This window comes from Doryrhamphus excisus, linkage group LG17 (assembly GCF_037039965.1).
Source record: "Doryrhamphus excisus strain RoL-2023G ecotype Guam linkage group LG17, RoL_Dexc_Guam_v1.1, whole genome shotgun sequence".
NCBI lineage: Eukaryota > Metazoa > Chordata > Actinopteri > Syngnathiformes > Syngnathidae > Doryrhamphus > Doryrhamphus excisus.
Genome location: NC_136373.1, coordinates 12,051,646 through 12,072,104, shown reverse-complemented (window position 1 = coordinate 12,072,104; position 20,459 = coordinate 12,051,646). Strand labels below are relative to the sequence as shown.

General features: G+C 39.3%; 1 protein-coding gene across 4 annotated transcripts in view; it reads right to left on the bottom strand.

Annotated features, from left to right (window-relative positions):
* Positions 1-403: 403 nt before the first annotated feature.
* The window catches only part of LOC131137422 (F-actin-uncapping protein LRRC16A-like), an 87,302-nt gene continuing 67,246 nt past the window's right edge, over positions 404-20,459 (bottom strand). For 2 of the 4 annotated variants that reach the window (XM_078798320.1, XM_058085366.2), the window contains 17 exons: positions 17,412-17,505; positions 17,104-17,202; positions 16,829-16,957; positions 16,605-16,736; positions 14,557-14,732; positions 14,376-14,463; positions 14,091-14,231; positions 12,507-12,524; positions 10,514-10,580; positions 10,108-10,331; positions 9,921-10,030; positions 9,572-9,820; positions 9,217-9,427; positions 8,881-8,917; positions 6,901-7,095; positions 6,659-6,796; positions 404-1,768 (listed from right to left, as the gene is read on the bottom strand). In XM_078798320.1, the coding sequence (XP_078654446.1) occupies positions 1,593-1,768; positions 6,659-6,796; positions 6,901-7,095; positions 8,881-8,917; positions 9,217-9,427; positions 9,572-9,820; positions 9,921-10,030; positions 10,108-10,331; positions 10,514-10,580; positions 12,507-12,524; positions 14,091-14,231; positions 14,376-14,463; positions 14,557-14,732; positions 16,605-16,736; positions 16,829-16,957; positions 17,104-17,202; positions 17,412-17,505 (2,284 nt within the window). In that variant the 3' untranslated portion in view covers positions 404-1,592. The remainder of the gene's footprint in view (positions 1,769-6,658; positions 6,797-6,900; positions 7,096-8,880; positions 8,918-9,216; positions 9,428-9,571; positions 9,821-9,920; positions 10,031-10,107; positions 10,332-10,513; positions 10,581-12,506; positions 12,525-14,090; positions 14,232-14,375; positions 14,464-14,556; positions 14,733-16,604; positions 16,737-16,828; positions 16,958-17,103; positions 17,203-17,411; positions 17,506-20,459) is intronic. The other 2 variants (XM_078798321.1, XM_058085367.2) reach the window with 1 other exon arrangement.

Sequence of the window (20,459 nt, the reverse complement as noted above, 5' to 3'; positions counted from 1 at the left end):
TATCAGAGCTTTTATTGTAGAAAATCGGAACCAAAGCACTGAAAAAGTTTGTATATTTTTCTGTTTTTAATAAATGCGTTTTGTTTTTTTTTTTTTGGAAAACCTGATGCGGCCGAGCCTTGCCCAGACCCTAGCTCCAGTGGCCCCCAGGTAAATTGAGTTTGAGACCCCTGTCATAGACTGTATATGGTATTTATTCAAGTGCAGACACGGCAAAGGTTCATTTGTGAATTGAATTTAAACCTCCGATCGTTAGGTGGCAGCACTTACGTAGTCAATTAGGCAAGGACGTTGAAGGAGATTGACGAGTGAAACGTCCTCACACATAAACACAGTTCAACATGGCAGAATGCCAGCACATAACAGCGGCCCCTGTGGCGTACAAGGCTGAAGTGTGGACACATTTTGGATTTCTACACAAAGTAGGGTGTGCACAAATTGCTAAAAACCCATGCCGTTTGGGAAAATGTGTCGTGCCCCAATAAAGTATTTGGGAAAACACGACAAATCTGCGAGACACCATGAAGACCTGCCGCTAGCAAGCAATGCGAAGGTCCTTTTGTATACTACAAAAGTAGTACTGTGATATTGCAGGTATTTTGTTTTTCAAATTGATATCACTATTTTGTTAAATAATGGTTATTTCAAGCATCCTAAAAGGACTTTTTACTGATGTTAGTTACTTTGTTCCACAAAAATACTGTTCTATGGTGGATAAGTCAGGGACTGTATACTCTGCATTTTTTCACAGCTAATAGAATGTCAACATTTGAGCAGGATCTTGACACATAATTTCATTTATTTGTTTTTTATGGTTTTTTTTTTTGTAAATTTAAAGCTGGATGTTAAAGCTTTATTTATCCAAATGCTACACTTAGGAAAGTTTGTGATACAGCATAACATACTGTTCTAATGGAATAAAAATGTGTTTAGTAAGTGCATATTGCTGGTATAATTCAGTTTTTCCAGGAAATAATCTTTAACTACAAGAAAAACAAAAAATATATATCGCCTTGTTAACAGTATCGTGATATATCGTATCGTATCGCCAGATTCTTGCCAATACACACCCCTACCTCACACAGCGTGTCAAATTGTCACCTGTGAGGAGCAGCGGGGTGGCCATCCTCCTCTGACTATCAGGTAAGCTACATGATATGTGATCTGTGCCGAGATGCTCTGCTGAACCTGTATCGTCCTGTAAAAAGTTGAGTTGCATAATAGCTCCTAAAAGCCCAAAAGCAAGGAAAGAACATACTATTGGGTGCTGTAGTTATATGGCAGACTTCAAGTACAGTACAGTGATAGCGGTGCTGTTATGTGTTTGGTCCCTGGGACACAAGCTACTGCGGGACATGTGTAGCACATTAGATTGTTAGCAGGTTTCGTTATTTGTTGTTAAAACAAAAAAAAATAAAGAAAAAATACAGTTTCAAGAGAAGGAAGCTCTGAATTAATATAACAGTTTGGTTTAGTAGGAGAGTATCAGGAAAAAAGTTAAATAATGTGTACTCTGGAGGGGTACAACTTAGTCAAATAAATAAAAAATATTCCTTCTATTGCTCCTTATTAAGTGAAGGTTATAAATGGCTTCATATTAAAATCATTTCTTTGTCAGCTTCCTCCCCAGAATCGGAGGATTTTTTGCCTGTTGTTTTCTCCTTCTCAGCATTTGGAGATGGTCCCTTGGTCTTGGAGGGGCCGTGATCATCAGAATTTGTGCGCTGATGGGTTGAACGCTGAGAAGAATCAGACCCAGAATTTCTCCCTAAAAGAGACACATGATGATGAGGTGAAAAAAATATATAAAAAAGATTAATCCCTCCCTCCCTGGTAATACACAAATGTGACAAGTGAACTTAAAGGGCGCATACTATGCTTTTCACGCTTTCATGACCTATAAATACAGTGCATCCGGAAAGTATTCACAGCGCTTCACTTTTTCTACATTTTGTCATGTTACAGCCTCATTCCAAACTGTATTAAATGAATCTCTTACCTCAAAATTCTACACAAAATACTCCATTATGACAATGTGAAAAAGTTTTTTTTTTTTACTTTTTTTGAATTTATTAAAAATAGAAAACAAAAAAATCACATTTACATAAGTATTCACAGCCTTTGCCATGAAGCTCAAAATTGAGCTCAGGTGCATCTTTTTTCCACTGATCATCCTTGAGATCTTTCTACAGCTTAATTGGAGTCCACCTGCAGTAAATTCAGTTGATTGGACATGATTTGGAAATATAATAACTGTCTATATAAGGTCCCACAGTTGACTGTGCATGTCAGAGCACAAACACCAAGCATGAAGTCAAAAGAACTGTCTGTAGACCTGAGAGACAGGATTGTCTTGAGGCACAAATCTGGGGAAGGATACAGAAAAATGTCTGCTGCTTTGAAGGTCCCAATGAGCACAGTGGCCTCCATTATTCGTAAATGGAAGACGTTTGGAACCACCAGGACTCTTCCTAGAGCTGGCCGGCCTTCTAAACTGAGCGATCGGGGAAGAAGGGCCTTAGTCAGGGAGGTGACCAAGGCCCCGATGGTCACTCTGTCAGAGCTCCAGCGTTCCTCTGTGGAGAGAGGAGAGCCTTCCAGAAGGACAACCATCTCTGCAGCAATCCACCAATCAGGCCTGTATGGTAGAGTGGCCAGACGAAAGCCCCTCCTTAGTAAAAGGAACATGGCAGCCCGTCTGGAATTTGCCAAAAAGCACCTGAATGACTCTCAGACCATGAGAAACAAAATTCTCTGGTCTGATGAGACAAAGATTGAACTCTTTGGTGTCTCCCAGACGTCTCCCATCCAACCTGATGGAGCTTGAGACTTATTGCAAAGAAGAATGGGCAAAACTGCCTAAAGATAGGTGTGCTAAACTTGTGGGATCATATTCAAAAAGACTTGAGGCTGTAATTGCTGCCAAAGGTGGATCAACAAAGTATTAAGCAAAGGCTGTGAATACTTATGTAAATGTGATTTTTTTGTTTTCTATTTTTAATAAATTCAAAACATGTCAAAAACAAAATTTTTCACATTGTCATAATGGAGTATTTTGTGTAGAATTTTGAGGTAAGAGATTAATTTAATTCAGTTTGGAATGAGGCTGTAACATGACAAAATGTAGAAAAAGTGAAGCGCTGTGAATACTTTCCGGATGCACTGTATATTTAGAATGTTGTATTATCATAATAAAAAGTTTCAGATAATGAGGTTTGTGCATTTGGAAGTGAGTCCTGAAAGAAGTTTGGGTATCCTTGGTATCCTCCTGGACCCCACCCTTTCATTTGAACCCCACATCAAACAGTTAACCCGGACTGCATTTTTCCATCTTAAGAACATAGCCCGACTCCGTCCATCACTTACATTCTCTGCCGCTGAATCCCTGATCCATGCATTCATCACAACCAGAATGGACTACTGCAACAGTATTCTCTACGGTACACCTTCCAAAACCCTCAACAAACTACAATATATTCAGAACTCCGCTGCCCGCCTCCTCACCTCCACCAGCTCCCGTGAACACATTACCCCCGTCCTCCAAAACCTCCACTGGCTTCCTGTTCCCCAACGCATTCACTTCAAAATTCTTCTCATCACCTACAAAGCCCTCCATGATCTGACCCCCCCATATCTCACAGACCTGCTCCATCCACACAATCCCCCGCGTCCCCTTCACTCCTCAGACTCAAACCTCCTGGCACTCCCTTGTAAGACCAAGCTCCGAAGCTGGGGAGACAGAGCCTCCTCCATCGTTGCCCCCACCCTCTGGAACTCTTTGCCCCATTCACTTCGTGCTTGCTCTGACCTTCCCAGTTTCAAAAACCAACTAAAAACCCACCTCTTTAAACCTGTTTTTAATGTCTAACTTTTTATATCTGACTGCTGTGCCCCGCCCCGCTTTTACTCATGTTTTAACTGTGTATTAAGAAACATTAGAAACCTGAGTGGGGGGGAGACAGTAGAGAGAGAGACAAAAACAGCAGCGACAACAACAGTGACAAACAGGACTGCATCAGTTAAATGTCAATGATGGCTAAGAATCACAATGGAGATGATATCAGTGAAATGAAACAGTCCAACTTACCAGTAGCAATAGTAACAATGAAGACATGAACCGTTATAGTAAACACAATTACAGCCATACAGTTGCAGTAATTACAATCTCACTGCTTGACATCATTATTACTGTAATAATAGCTTACCAATAGCATAAAGACATCAAGGATAAGATGGTAGATTGTGTAGAGAAGCACCCATATGGAGGTGTGAACTTCTGTTGGTGTGCATATTCATATATGTGTGTGTGCGTGTGTGTGAATGTGTAATTGTCACTGAGAATGACAAAAGGAGAGGGACTGCCTTCTAACACCCAGTAAACCCCGCCCCGCGCAGCCAGGTCACCGCCAGAGATCCACCAGCCCCGTGGGTGCAGGCAAAGCCAGGGCTGACTCCCCAAGCCCCCCCCCCCTGAAGAGACGAGCAAGCTGCCACGGAGGGGCAATCCCGACCAGCAACAGGGCGCCAGCAGGCCACACACACCCCCAGGAAGCGGAGCCCGGCCCGCCCCAGGTAACCCCATGCCCGACCACCGACACAGGACCAGTGTAGAATGTTACATCATTCACAGATATCTTTGTATACGTCGTTTGAACGCCTTACATCTACATTTTAGTTCATTTAGCTATTTTTATGCTTGAAAATGCTCAATTTAGGCAAAAAATACTTTTGCTAATAATAGACCGTATTCACCCAGGAAAACAGCACAATTTATGAATTACAGTAAAGTCTCGTTATATCGATATCGGTTATAACGAAGTACTACTTATTACGATACTATTTTCATTTCCCGGCAAATTTCTAGTCTTTTATGATATAATTAGTTCCGTTAGTACGATACATGGTTATTATGATAATCCGGTTACTAGGATGCCCTTTTCATCTCCCGCCAGCCAATTTGGTCTGCTTATATCGATACAAAAACACATGCCTGCAACAGAAGAACCAACTGACATAGCATACACACCTATTCCAACGAAGACACAAGCGTACAAATACATGTATTTAATTGTGTTGTATTCAGATATCTTTTTATCGCTTGCAATAATCACTGTTTTTTCATATGTAGTACATGCTGGAATAGAATCTATACACACGAGAGAAACCATGAACGCAGTTGGTTCTTCTGTTGCAGGCATGTGTTTGGCCAGCTATGTGGGGCGGGTTGAGCATGACCTGTGAACCAGGAAGTGCGGGAATCGGTGTGTGTGCTGTGCTCTGGTGGTGGAAGTGTGAAAAATAAAGTTGACTGGAAGCAGCCGTTCGCCGTGTTCTTTTTTGGTATTGAAATCCTTAAGCAAAGATTGATTTAAGCTGCTCGACATTGTTCTATACTATAGAACAATGTTCTATACCATAGAACAATGTCATGTGCATTATTGCCCACTTTTAATGCAGTTCGGCACAGGATCAGATATATGGATAGTCCGGTTATATCGGTATTTTTTCCGACTCCCGAGAATATCGATATAACGAGACTTTACTGTAATATATTTTTCAAAAACCATGTGAAGCTGCAAAATTTGAACATAGTGGCATGCTACCACCCAATGATTCAAATAATAGCACATCTTTCCTAACCCCCCTTCTGTTGTAGTGTCTATTAAGGTCGTCCCTCGCCACTTTGCGCTTCAAATGTCATGGCTTCACTCCATCACGTTTTTCAGACTGTATTTATGAATAAATTGTTATTGTTTCTCGGCTGACTACGGCCATCAGCTACATAATGCTACATTATGTAGCTAACAGCTGATGAGCTAACAGCCACCGCAGGAAGAACTGTCCAGAAACCAGAAAAACAACAAGGAACTTTCCCAGTGCTGAGATGTGAGTCTATATTATATGTTGTGTCATGTCTTTAGGTCAAACACATTAATAATTCATACGTTTCATAAGTTAGTTAAAATGAAAGTAATAAATAGCCAAAAGTCCTAATAAATATTGTTAAAAACGCTAAGGTTAAAAAGTTTACAGAGTGAGACATCTTCTCTAGAAAGTATCGTTTTCGGCCACTAGAGAGTGCTCTCGCATATAAACAAGCTTTGTCGTTTTCTCTCGGTGAAAAGCAGGCTTGCCTCACGGGAAAACCTCATAAACACGCTGAAAATTGCTCTAAACGCTTGTTCGGAAATTATCGTCTTTGTAAGTATATTGGAGTATAAAGCACTTACATTTCAAAAGTTGTACTTGTTTTGTCAAGTTCGCTAACTTCATGCTACTGCTAGTTTGCCTTTGCAGTTGATGTACGTGTGTTAGCTAACTGTTAGCTGATGTGTGATTAGCCTGCAACATGAGCAGTATTGGAACTTCATTTGATTTTTTTCTGTGTTTCTATGTTTCAGTTACTACGTATTTTTACAAGAAAGCTTCATGAACAAGAAAAGCAAGCCTTGTTGTGAGTGTTGTGTTTCCATTATTATTTTGTATTTTTTGCATTAGTTCTGGTAACTAAAATTTCCTCTCTTATTACAGTGTCAAAATTCCTGCTGTGAAAAAGAAAATTAATTAGAGGTAGACTTGTGTTTATTTTATGAGAGGGATTTTTTGATGATAAATGTCATGTAAAGTGAGAAACAACCCACACCCAGACTCTGCTCACCTTCCTGAGTGGATTTATTGAGAGATGCTCCTGGTTGCAGTCTGCTGTTGGCCTCCTTGTCTTTCTCTGGTAACACCTTCTTCAGTGATGGAGCTTTAGGAGACACGCCGCCACCATTGGGGGAATCCAAGTTCTCATCTATTGAGACACGTGAAGAAAAAGCAAATTATGAAAAATCCCATCTTGACCGAGGTGTGCTTTTCAATTTTTCGTAGCAGTTTAGACACAGCAATGGCTGGCACCTGTGCTCCTGCTGCTTGCCGTCCTTGGCTTCTGCGGTAAGGAGGGTCGGGCAGATAGCGCGGGTTTCGCTCCCTGGGGCATTAGTGGTTTGGGACTCACTGGTCCGCCTGAGGAGCTTGAGGAAGATGGAGCCCTGGCACGAGGAGCAGGATCAGGTTTGGTTTCAACACGAGCTGAAGTCTTCTCTGGAGAACCTGTAAAAGAGTAAGATAGTTAATGAAGAACGACATGCCGAATAGCAATCATATTTTTTTCTTAAGAAACCATATACCATTTTGACCCGGATATAAAGTATTTTTCCCTACAAAGCCTGAAAAAGAAACGTTGTGTAGAGTCCATGTCGAGAGAGATTTACATGTGCAAAGCAACAGGTGGCGCCAAATGACTTGTCTCCCATTAGCTACACACATTATGACCAAGTTATTTCTTTATACAAATTATCAACAACAAAGAGCTGAAATTAAGGTTGTTTTTTCTTAAAATATATTGTACTGCATTGTCTTTATTATAGACAGTTTGTGTTCTGAATGTACAGCGTAGCAATCTATGGTAATGGTTTTATTTTATTTGAACATGCATCAGATTCCAATTGAGTGCATCCCATAATCAGTTCACAGTTCCACATGTCCAAAAGCAGTAGGAAGAAGCAAAGCTTATTAAATCCTACCCCTCCATCTGGTACTTTTACAATCAGTAACTGTTATATTTGTTCACTTCCTGCTTTCCTAATATAGTTTAATTTTTTTATTTTTTTTATTTTTTGTCACGTACCGAAGTACGAGGTGATATGACCATCCAATGACATAATGGGTACCATAGTAAGTGTCAATATAGTGATATGTATAGCACATCATGACTGGTTCAAGACTCTTCATCCTTCATCAACTGCTTGTATTGTTTCTTGAATTGGCTCATCATTGTGCATTGTTTGAGGGTCTTACTCAATCCATTCCATAGTTTGATTCCACATACTGAAATGCTATGGCTTTTTAACGTAGTCCTAGCATAGAAGTGTTTCAAATGTACTTCTTCCCTGAGATCATATTTCTCCTCTCTTGTAGAGAAGTATTGGATGACATTTTTAGCTAATTGGTTATTTTTAGCCTTATGCATTATTTTAGCTGTTTGAAGATGAACTATATCAGCAAGTTGAAGGATTTGTGATTTTAGAAATAAGGAGTTAGTATGTTCTCTGTAGGCGGCATTATGAATTATCCGTACTACCCTTTTTTGCAGTACATTTAGCGAGTGAAGATTGCTTTTATAGTTATTAGCCCATATTTCCACACAATAAGTAAGGTATGGTAGAACCACAGAGCAATAAAGAGTGTGGAGTGATTTCTGATTGAGAACAAATTTAGCTTTGTTCAATATTGAAATATTTCTGGCCACCTTATGTTGTATATTTGTAATATGAGGTTTCCAGCTCATATTTTCATCTATTGTAATCCCCAGAAATGTATTTTCCTTCATTCTTATTCTTATTCTTATTATTTAACTTTTATGCTGCAGGGACTCAAGACAGCTGCTAGCTAGAAAGCTAACCAGTTGGCCTCAAGTGTATTTGTTCTAAACTTAGAACGGCAAAAACGTACCACTTCCACTAGGAATGGGAGGAGACCATGTTGTCCTCTCTTGTAGAGAAGTATTGGATGACATTTTTAGCTAATTGGTTATTTTTAGCCTTATGCATTATTTTAGCTGTTTGAAGATGAACTATATCAGCAAGTTGAAGTATTAGTGATTTTAGAAATAAGGAGTTAGTATGTTCTCTGTAGGCGGCATTATGAATTATCCTTACTGACATTTTTTGCAGTACATTTAGCGAGTGAAGATTGCTTTTATAGTTATTAGCCCATTTTTCCACACAATAAGTAAGATATGGTAGAACCAGAGAGCAATAAAGAGTGTAGAGTGCTTTGTTCAATATAGAAATATTGAACAAAGCAAAATCCAAGACATTCTACTGCACAACTCACCTGTGCAATTGCTGTCAGGTCTGTCAGGGCTGGAGGACTGGAAGACATAGAATGATTTGTTTATTATTAAGCATAAGCATAATTATGAGCATAATTATAATTACAAGCATAATTATAAAAAAGGTGCTCTTTGTCTCCCTCTAGAGTCTAAAGAGAGACAAGGAGCACTGTTTAAAGTGTCTGGAGTCACATAGGCAATTTAATAACACTGCATGTGCAATCTAAAAATATATAGTTACAATATAACAGTCAGGCATTATCTTGGCATGAGGGCTCAATTAAATGAAAAATTTAATTAAATGCAGTTTTTTTCCAGTTTGAATGACACCATCTCACCTTGTATGCTCTCCTCTCCTGCTTGGCCTTCATCTCTGCCAGGAGCCCACTGCCCATTATCTGCATTCCCGGGTACCGACGTCCTCCCTGGGGACTCCCTCGGCCGTCTGAGCCCTCCCACGGCTCATCTATGGAATCGGGTGTTCTGAGCTCCTCTGAACGATCTGAGCTGCTGCTGTAGTCCGCAGGCTGTGAGCGACAAGAAGAATCTCTGCAGGATGGACAGAAAAGATTGGAAAAAGAGGAATGCAAGATAGTAGACAACCACAATGTAAATCTTCCAATTGTGTATAAGACTGTGCCATACGAGTTAAGACTGATGGATGGATAACATTGAATCTATGGATCTATGTACCTGGACTTTGGCTCGGGTGCTGGGCTTTTTACTGTTGACTTTGGAGAGGAAGGCTCCTCAGGGATGATGGAGGCTGAGGCTAAAGAAGCCGTGGATGTAGCTGAAGATGGAGGGGTCACCTGATTTTTCTCTGACTTATCAGATTTGTCTGATTTATCCGATTTGGAAGAGCGTTTGATAAGGTTGAGGAAGCCTCCTTTACTCTTCTTCTTCTCTCCATCGTGAGATTCAGAGGTTTTCATGAAACGTCTGAGGAAAGAAACAGTTCAACATCATAGCAACAATAGTGAAAATATACTACCAATGAAAATAATGTTAACCACGTGAGAAGAACATAAATGGGGCTTACTTTGAATCCATCTTGGTGACTTTTTTCGAGAAGAATTCGTCCACACCCTCATCCACCCTTCCCATGAGGCCATTCTGCTCCCCGTCCTGGGATTGAGCACTGCTCATTTGCTGTGACAAAATGGCTTCATATGATACAACCCATCATAACAACACCTAAGAAATCTTCAAAAACAAGAAAAACTCACTGGTATTTTGCTGGAGTTTGTTTTTTTGTTTCTGCGTGGTCTTTGTTTAGTGAAGTGCTGCAGCTTTTTCTCCTCCTCAGACGGAAGCTCCACAATCCCTCCCTCCCGCTGCTCCGCTTTGGGTAAAGGCTGAGATGAAGTTGGAGGAGTGTGAGATGGGGCCGGCGTGTCCTCCACATGGACCGGTACATCCTCCAGCGCCTTGTCCAGGTCAAACTCCATCTCTGTGAGTAGTTTTACAACAACATTCACTACAATCTATGTTGATCTCATACAGGGGACTTTACAAAAACAATAATGCACACTTTTGTTTGGCACTGGCACAGAGGATTTACTTTACAATGTGATTATTAGAACTTTAATGCATCTTACTGAGAGCTGGTAGTTACGTTCCGTCAGAACCTACCAAAAGCACGTGAGACGGGTCTCAGCATTCGGGTATGGATGCTTTTTCTCTTGGATTTTGGCGTCATCTGTAAGAGAGGAAGATATATTTGCTTAAATTACGACTTTTGGTAATGGTTTTATTTCATTTGAACATGCATCAGATTACAATTGAGTGCATCCCATAATCAGTTCCCAGTTCCACATGTCCAAAAGGAGTAGGAAAAAGCAAAGCTTATTAAATCCTACCCCGCCATCTGGTACTTTTACAATCAGTAACTGTTACATTTGTTCACTTCCTGCTTTCCTAATATAGTTTAAGTTTTTATTTTATTTTTGTCACATACCGAAGTACGAGGTGATATGACCATCCAATGGCATAATGGGTACCATAGTAAGTGTCAATATAGTGATATGTATAGCACATCATGACTGGTTCAAGACTCTTCATCCTTGTATTTAGCAAACATCAACTGCTTGTATTGTTTCTTGAATTGGCTCATCGTTGTGCATTGTTTGAGGGTCTTACTCAATCCATTCCATAGTTTGATTCCACATACTGAAATGCTATGGCTTTTTAACGTAGTCCTAGCATAGAAGTGTTTCAAATGTACTTCTTCCCTGAGATCATATTTCTCCTCTCTTGTAGAGAAGTATTGCATGACATTTTTAGGTAATTGGTTATTTTTAGCCTTATGCATTATTTTAGTTGTTTGAAGATTAACTATATCAGCAAGTTTAAGTATTTGTGATTTTAGAAATAAGGAGTTAGTATGTTCTCTGTAGGCGGCATTATGAATTATCCTTACTACTAATTAACTTGAATTTTCTGAAAACATCCCATAATATTTCTCCAAAATATATGACGTGAACTGTGATTGGACCTTGTGGGGAACAAGTTCCCGTATGAAAGAAACCAAATCAAATCACAAAATAAATTCCACAACATACATTTTTCACTGATATACAGAATTCATATTTTGCCAGTCGTGGTACGAGTGAAGAAGCAGCATTCAGACAGACTATACTGTGGGAGAAGGTGATGGATTAAGTGTCTTCTGTATTTATTAGGATCTAATAACCCTCATTCTTCTGCGCTAAAGCCTTATTTTACTGTGGAAGGTCTGACTGAACATCTGTGTGAATTTAACATGCAAAGTGAAAATACATTGACTTAACCTTGCATTTACAGTATGGTGACAAATGTCTTGGTGCACACCTCTAGATGAATGTGTTCATCGGGGGGGTTGAACTGGACAATTGATCCTGAATCTTTTCCAGACACTTGAATGTCATGTATCCAAATTTGAAAGAAGAATGTGCAGTAGCTACATATGTATTACCTACATAGGGAAGACCTTTGTCCATATAGTACATTAAGGGGGAAACGTCATCTTTCTTCAACACTTCTAATCTAAAATCACACCTCAAAAAGAATCAGATGAGTCACATGCAGCGTTGTGGCACTTTTTTGTACAATTTTGTGAAATGCAACCAGTGGTTGAAGCGTAATAACATACTAACATACTATAATAACAGTAGAAGAAGCATAATGTGTTGATTTATGCGTTCAGTTTGAGGGAAGAGCTGCTGTATATAACGGTAATGAAGCGTTGAGGCCAAACCACAAAACCAAACCACAACTGTGAACTAAGCATTAAAATTTCACTCCTTTCACAATCATGTAGAGTATGTGAGTATTTATACGACTACTTTTCTTCTATTCTGTTGATCACAAACATTTTTATATTTCCTAGTTTTGGACTCCAATAGAAAAGTTGTACAGTTTCAAATAAGGTTTTATGAGGCAGAGGGATGCACCAAGGTATTAGTACATGTTAGCCGTGAACATTGGAGAGGCATGAGTATATCCAGCAGACCTAACGCAGCATTCTCTAGGTAACGCTTGAACGTAGAACACTGCAGGATTTTTATACTACAAAGTATTGGAACAGACGACCATCAAGCAGGCAGGTTCAGTGGAGGGAGGGCAAGGACTGACCAACATTACTTACACTGGTGCAGCACAGTGTCTCCATGGAGCCAAGGGACAAGAGGGTGAACAGAAGAAATGGGGGGGGGGAAAGAAAGACAGCACACAATAAGGCCTTAAAGAGGGGAGAACAGCCATGATGGCAATGAGCTCTAACAAGCCTTTTCAAGAAGAGAGATGAGGATTGAATAGATGGCAGAGGGGAAGTAACAATGTATTCAAGGCGAAAGACAGGAGAAACTAACAAAAAGTACATGCAGCAGCATCATCTTGCTGTTACATCAATTAAACTAATATTACTAGTACAAAAGTCTTGCTATTTTAAATGTACGAGGAAGTTAAAGGTAATGGTTTTATTTCATTTGAACATGCATCAGATTACAATTGAATGCATCCCATAAACAGTTCACAGTTCCACATGTCCAAAAGGAGTAGGAAGAAGCAGAGCTTATTAAATCCTACCCCTCCATCTGGTACTTTTACAATCAGTAACTGTTACATTTGTTCACTTCCTGCTTTCCTAATATAGTTTTTTGTTTTTTTTAGTACAAGGTGATATGAGCATCCAATGACATAATGGGTACCATAGTAAGTGTCAATATAGTGATATGTATAGCACATCATGACTGTTTCAAGACTCTTCATCCTTGTATTTAGCAAACATCAACTGCTTGTATTGTTTCTTGAATTGGCTCATCGTTGTGCATTGTTTGAGGGTCTTACTCAATCCATAGTTTGATTCCACATACTGAAATGCTATGGCTTTTTAATGTAATCCTAGCATAGAAGTGTTTCAAATGCACTTCTTCCCAGAGATCATATTTCTCCTCTCTTGTAGAGAAGTATTGGATGACATTTTTAGGTAATTGGTTATTTTTAGCCTTATGCATTATTTTAGCTGTTTGAAGATGAACTATATCAGCAAGTTTAAGTATTTGCGATTTTAGAAATAAGGAGTTAGTATGTTCTCTGTAGGCGGCATTATGAATTATCTTTACTACCCTTTTTTTGCAGTACATTTAGCGAGTGAAGATTGCTTTTATAGTTATTACCCCATATTTCCACACAAGTTTGTTCAACTCGGAGCCCATGGGCCAAAATCGGCCAGAAAATGACATTAGATCCTGAGATTATATATTAGATTATATCCTGAGCAGGTTCCTAAAAACAACTGGGAAATCCTTCGATATGGAGGATCTTTGACCAGCATGTTGCAGTAGGCTCTAAAAACCAACATAAATGACCTTTGGCTATTACCTTTGCAACAGATCTTTAAGCGCTTTTAGTGCTCACATGTCACTTTGACATGGATCTTTGACTACTGTTTTCGCAGTAGAGCTTTTAAAAACGGGAGAGCACTCATTTACAGGATCTTTGATACAGGTTTTTGCTGTAGGTGGATCCTTCACAGGTGATAATATACCTGTACAGTTTTTGTTTTAGTCTTTATTGCTTTATTCTTTACTTTTTCATCTTTTCATCACTTTTTTTTGCTCAAGTCCTAGCCTTGTGTTGATGTTGTGCTGACACAAAGAGGTCCCCCGGAACAATATCATTGAATAGCACTGTTCTAGAGTCAGCAGTCTGTTCCCGAGTCCAATCCTACCATGCATGACTCCAGGTCATCCAGTCTCTCGCCCTCCAGGATCTCAGTGGATGCCCGTTTGGGAATCCTTTCCTCTGGAACATCCATGTCTACTGACTCTTGCTGCACCAAGGGGCGCCCTCTTCGTACCAGATGGTCTGCCTGAGTAATAGCAGGAAGCAGCATGACTTTAGTTTTACTTAGTTTCACGGACAATCTATTATCATCAAACCATGTTTTCTTCTCTGACGGTGTTACATTCATTTAAAGGTAAATAAATTAAGAGCATATGATTGATTCACGCACCAAAGTGTGTTGCGAAGTGGAAAGAGCCTCTAAGATATCGTCAACAATATGATCAGACAGGAAGGAGGCAAGACTCAGCTTCACCTCACTGACAAAAAAAGAAAAGAGAGGTTAAGGTCTGAAACGACACAATATGGTATATTTTCTCCACAGCACTTATTTCAAAAGTAAGACCACTAACCTGATCTTATTGATGATGTCAATACCAGACTGTTCCAGGAGAGTTGTGGTGACAAAGCTTCTGGGGACAACCATCTTGGCTGAGCTGGCCTTTATGAGGTCCGTGCGTAGATTACTCCTCTTCATCACGTGAGGACACAGAGACTCTGCTGTATCCATCATAGACTCCAATAAGGTCTGTAAAGATTGAAGAATTACTGACCGTAACACGTTCATGTTTATGTGCTTATAGACTTCACTAATCCATAATACCATAGGAACTGCATCAAGCATCCTTCTTTTACAGAAATAAAGCTTGGATCATTTGTGATTATTAAACTGTTATTCAGTATATGAAATGAATTTATGCTGGCTACAAACGTGGACAAAATTGTTGGTAGCCCTCAGTTAAAGAACGAAAATCCCACAATTCTCACTGAAATCACTTGAAATTTACAAAAGTAACAATAAATAATAATTTATTGAAAATTTAACAATCAAAATCAGCCATCACTTTTGAATTTGAATTATTTAAAAAAAAAAATAAACTAATGAAACAGGCCTGGACAAAAATGATGGTACCTGTTCAAAAGATTTTTTTGAACAATTTGACCAGAGTCACATGATTATCTCACATGTGTCCTTTAATTGACATCATAGGTGTCTTCAAACTCATAATCAGTCAGTCTGCCTATTTAAAGGGTGACAAATAGTCACTGTGCTGTTTGGTGACTAGGTGTGTACCACACTGAACATGGACAACAGAAGGCGAAGGCAAGAATTGTCCCAGGACATTCAAAAGAAAATTATAGACAAACATCTGAAAGGTAAAGGCTATAAGACCATCTCTAAGCAGCTTGGAGTTCCTGTGACAAGAATGGCACATATTATTCAGAAGTCTAAGGTCCACGGGACAGTAGCCAACCTCCCTGGACGTGGCCCCAAGAGGAAAATTGATGACAAATTGAAGAGACGGATAGTCGAATTGTATCCAAAGAGCCCAGAACAACCTCCAAAGAAATTAAAAGTGAACTCCAAGGCCAGGGTACATCAGTGTTAGATGGCACCATTAGTCGTTGTTTGAGTCAAAGTGGACTTCATGGGAGACGACCGAGAAGGACACCACTGTTGAAAGCTAATCATAAAAAAGCGAGACTGGAATTTGGGAAAATGCACATTGACAAGCCACAGAGCTTCTGGGAGAATGTTCTATGGACAGATGAGTCAAAACTGGAGCTTTTTGGTAAGGCACATCAACTGTATGTTCATAGATTGAAAAATCAAGCATACGAAGAAACACAGAGAAGGCTCTGTTATGTTTTGGGGCTGCTTCGCTGCATCTGGCACAGGGTGTCTTGAAGTTGTGAAGGTACAATAAAATCTCAAGACTATCAAGGCATTCTGGAGAGAAATGTGCTGCCTAGTGTCAGAAAGCTTGGTCTCAGTCGCAGGTCATGGGTCTTTCAACAGGACAACGATCCAAAACACAACCAAAAGCACCCAAGAATGCCTAAGAGAAAAGTGTAGGACTATTCTGAAGTGGCCCTCTATGCGCCCAGATCTGAATCCCATTGAACATCTGTGGAAGGAGCTGAAACATGTCATCTGGAGAAGACATCCGTCTAACCTGAGACAACTGGAACAGTTTTGCACTGATCTCCTCAAAAGGTTGTGCAACAAAATATTAAGTTATGAGTACCATCATTTTTGTCCAGGCCTGTTTCATTAATTTTTTTTGTAATAATTATGTTAATCAACAATTCAAAGATGATGGCTGATTTTGATTGTTTAATTCTCAAAAAGATTTTTATTTATTGTTACTTTTGTAAGTTTCAAGTGATTTCAGTGAGATTTGTGGGATTTTCTTTCTTTAACTGAGGAGTACCAACAATTTTGTCCATGTGTGTATTTTATATTGTCTGTAGAGGGCGCCCATGCCCATAGTTTTCATCTACTACAGACACACACAATAGAGTCCATTGTCTGCTGAGAATTATGACTATATTGTAACACAAAAACCGTTTTGGCTTTGCATAATTCAGTTTAAACCCAATTCCCTGTGTCGTCTACCTGTAGCTGTTGGTCCATGACAGCGGTCACCTCTCCTGCCATCGACTCCAGTTTTTCCTGAATAGGACCCACTGAAGCCCTGTGAACCTCCTCTCTGGAAGTAGAACCTAGGTGGTAGAGGTTCGGGAGGAGCTGTGGAGATACAAAGCAGAGGATGGTAAAATAATTATATAGAAAACGGAAAAAGTAATACGCAGATCAACGGTATTGACATCTGTTCTCACCGTTTTCGAGTTCCTTGCGTCTTTGATGAGGCTTTCCGCAGACCTGACGTCTTCCAGGATGGCGTCAGTCTCCGAGTTCCTTAGAGAATTAAGGTGGTCCTGTACCTTTACACAGATCCGGTCCATCATCTAGTAGCAGAAATCAGAAATTAAAAAATTCTAATCAGTTGGGTGGTGTACACTTTACCTGGCAAATGGTTCAGATTATGTACAATTTGTGTTATAAACAATTATATACAGTACGGGTAAGATGTAATTGTTGTGCAGTTACATGCCTGCTGTGTGGTTGTGGTCACGATGCCCTGTTGAAGGCGATATGCCTGCTCTTGTTGGTATTTCCTGGTTTCATGGTTTCTGTAAAGATAATTTTCAATCTGTGGATGGTGGGAGAACAAAACAATACTATTATAAGGATAAATGAAGAAATAGTGACATATAACAGTGTTTTGTCTGTCTATTCAATTCCAGCATTCCTAACAGTACAGGCAGTTTTTTTTCTCTCCATCTTGTGTCTACGTCACTCCACGTGAAAACACATGAGACGGATTGTGACTGATAGAACTAATGGAGCTTGTTACAATACCTTAAGCAAGGCGTCCTCTGTCTTCTCTGGACTGGCCTTCAGAGCCTGGGAGGCGTCGATGATGGGGATGGGCATGAAACGAATAGTGAAGTTTCTGTTGGGCAAAAAGCCAGAGGACATCATGGTAAGGGCAAGGAGAGAACAGTAATGCAGTACAGTACTACCAATGACAGTCACCAATGATAGTACCTCTAAATATTACTTATATAATACTTACTATTAGCATTGTGTCTGACATGCTGGGAAAGCTACAAATGCATGGTTGTAGTCAACCACAGTGAATCCATATAAGACATTTGACAGATTTTCCCTTCATTCCATTTAACACAAAACCCATGAAAACATAAATGTGTAATTCTGTCATGTTCAGTTAGTAAAAAAAAAAAGTTAGTAAACCTCTGACAAAAAATTGTACTGACCAAAAGTAAAATCCCAAGAAATAAATCACACACAAAAATATTTTTATCTTCTGTTCCCAATACAGTAGATGAATATGACTACAATTCTAATAGTATTTACACAATCGGGACCATGAATATGACACTACATTATTTTTTTCTCCCATCAAAATAACTATAAAAGCAATCTTCACTAGCTAAATGTACTGCAAGAAAGGTCAGTAAGGATAATTCATAATGCCGCCTACAGAGAACATACTAACTCCTTATTTCTAAAATCACTAATACTTAAACTTGCTGATATAGTTCATCTATATAGTTCAAATAATGCATAAGGCTAAAAATAACCAATTAGCTAAAAATGTCATCCAATACTTCTCTACAAGAGAGAAGAAATATGATCTCAGGGTAGAACTACATTTGAAACACTTCTATGCTAGGACTACGTTAAAAAGCCATAGCATTTCAGTATGTGGAATCAAACTATGGAATGGATTGAGTAAGGCCCTCAAACAATGCACAACGATGAGCCAATTCAAGAAACAATACAAGCAGTTGATGTTTGCTAAATACAAGGATGAAGAGTCTTGAACCAGTCATGATGTGCTAGACTTATAGGTTATCACATGGTCGGGGGCTGATACTGGCACGCGGGGGCATGATACTTGGCCAGACAAACCATGTGATGATCTTATTATCACATACTATTTAATCATGAGCTTATTATCACTTACTATTTAATCAAAAGACCATTTTGTTTCCAGACATTTTTCAGTTTATTACATGTATTATATCTAAACGGTGTAAACTGTCTGTTCACACTTGTGCGCTGTTCTCTGATTGGTTGTTTCACGGGCACGATACCAGCTGTCCACTCGGAGTGGACAGCTACGGGGGCTGATACTGGACATGGTTAAACTCTATATTTTATCAGTATCACTGCCATGGGCATTGACACAGTATCATTTCGGCCTTTTCCCGTATCATTCATGGGCGGTTTCTAGGGTACAGGGCCAATTAATACTGTAGTATGTGATAAATATCACTATATTGACACTTACTATGGTACCCATTATGTCATTGGATGGTCATATCACCTCGTACTTCGGTACGTGACAAAAAATGTAAAAAATAAATATATACAAAATTTGACTATATTAGGAAAGCAGGAAGTGAACAAATGTAACAGTTACTGATTGTAAAAAATGAAATAAAAACATTACCATTACCAAAATCTAAACCCCTGTTTTAAATATTACCTATAACCGCAACTAGGTATCAAGACCTAATCTGCACTCTGTGGCAAGTGAAAATATTCAATAATTCAAAATTCCAGGCACTACTACTCATGATTTGGCATGGGATACAGGCTCAGGCTTGATCACCCTGGAGTTGGCCGCCTTTGATGAGGGTGTCTAGTGTTGACAGGCCGAAACACCCCCGGATTCTAAGGTACACGACTGATGATGTGTCACTAAATTGACATCCTTCCCAAGGCTGAGATAAGGTTCCCACTAAAGCTCTACTACACTTCATGTGATTACCATCCATTGACACAAAGGACAGTTTCCATCAAGTCCTGTGCATTTATAAACTCCAATGGGGGTTGGTTACTTTTGGTTCAAACAGATCTGACACGATGATTTTTTTCCCCTCAGTTCCAGTGCATGACATTGTTACCCATCGGATCAACTCAAAATAAAGGTGAGTGTGACAGTTTCCTAGTTAAACTTTCATTCTGTTTACATATTTCATCCTAGATCACCTGTACTGGAAAGTGGGTTTAAGATTGTTCAAAGATCCATATCTAAATACAAAAGATGATAAACAACCACGTTACAAATACAAAAAACACTCATTGGTATAAATTATCATCAATGTTAAATCTACACAGATATTTTTGAGCAATGACATGTCAAACCTTATAAATGATTTTTTGTGAAAATAATGGAATTGCACAAAGCACACACAGAACAGCGACAGGGAAAAACTGAAAACAGTAATTTCAATCATGAAAAACAGAAGGGAAAGGAAGTGAGGTGGCAAGGGTGTGTACCCTTAAGGGGAGAAAGAAAGGGTGATGACTGCAAAAGTGCTTTAGAGATGTGTCCCAGATGACAATTTTCCCCATTCACACGCCCATAATAACATCATTCTCAGTCAGAAGAAACAAAAGCCTGCTGGATTCCATCTCCTCTAAGACTCATCTACAGCTTATTATCTCTTCTACCGTTCTTATTTCTCAGCTGTTCAAACTCTGCTTTCCTCCTCCTGTCACTCTTCATATTTAAGACTCTATTTAAGACTCATGATGTGCTATACATATCTCTATATTGACAGTTACTATAGTACCCATTATGTCATTGGATGGTCATATCACCTCGGTACGTGATTAAAAAAAAAAAAAAAAAACTTAAAGCTAGATTAGGAAAGCAGGAAGTGAACAAATGTAACAGTTACTGATTGTAAAAGTACCAGATGGAGGGGTAGGATTTACAGTATTGACAGTTACTATGGTACCGATTATGTCATCATATGGTCATATCACCTCGGTACGTGATTAAAAAAAACCAAAAACTTCAACTATATTAGGAAAGCAGGAAGTGAACAAATGTAAGTTACTGATTGTAAAAGTACCAGATGGAGTCGC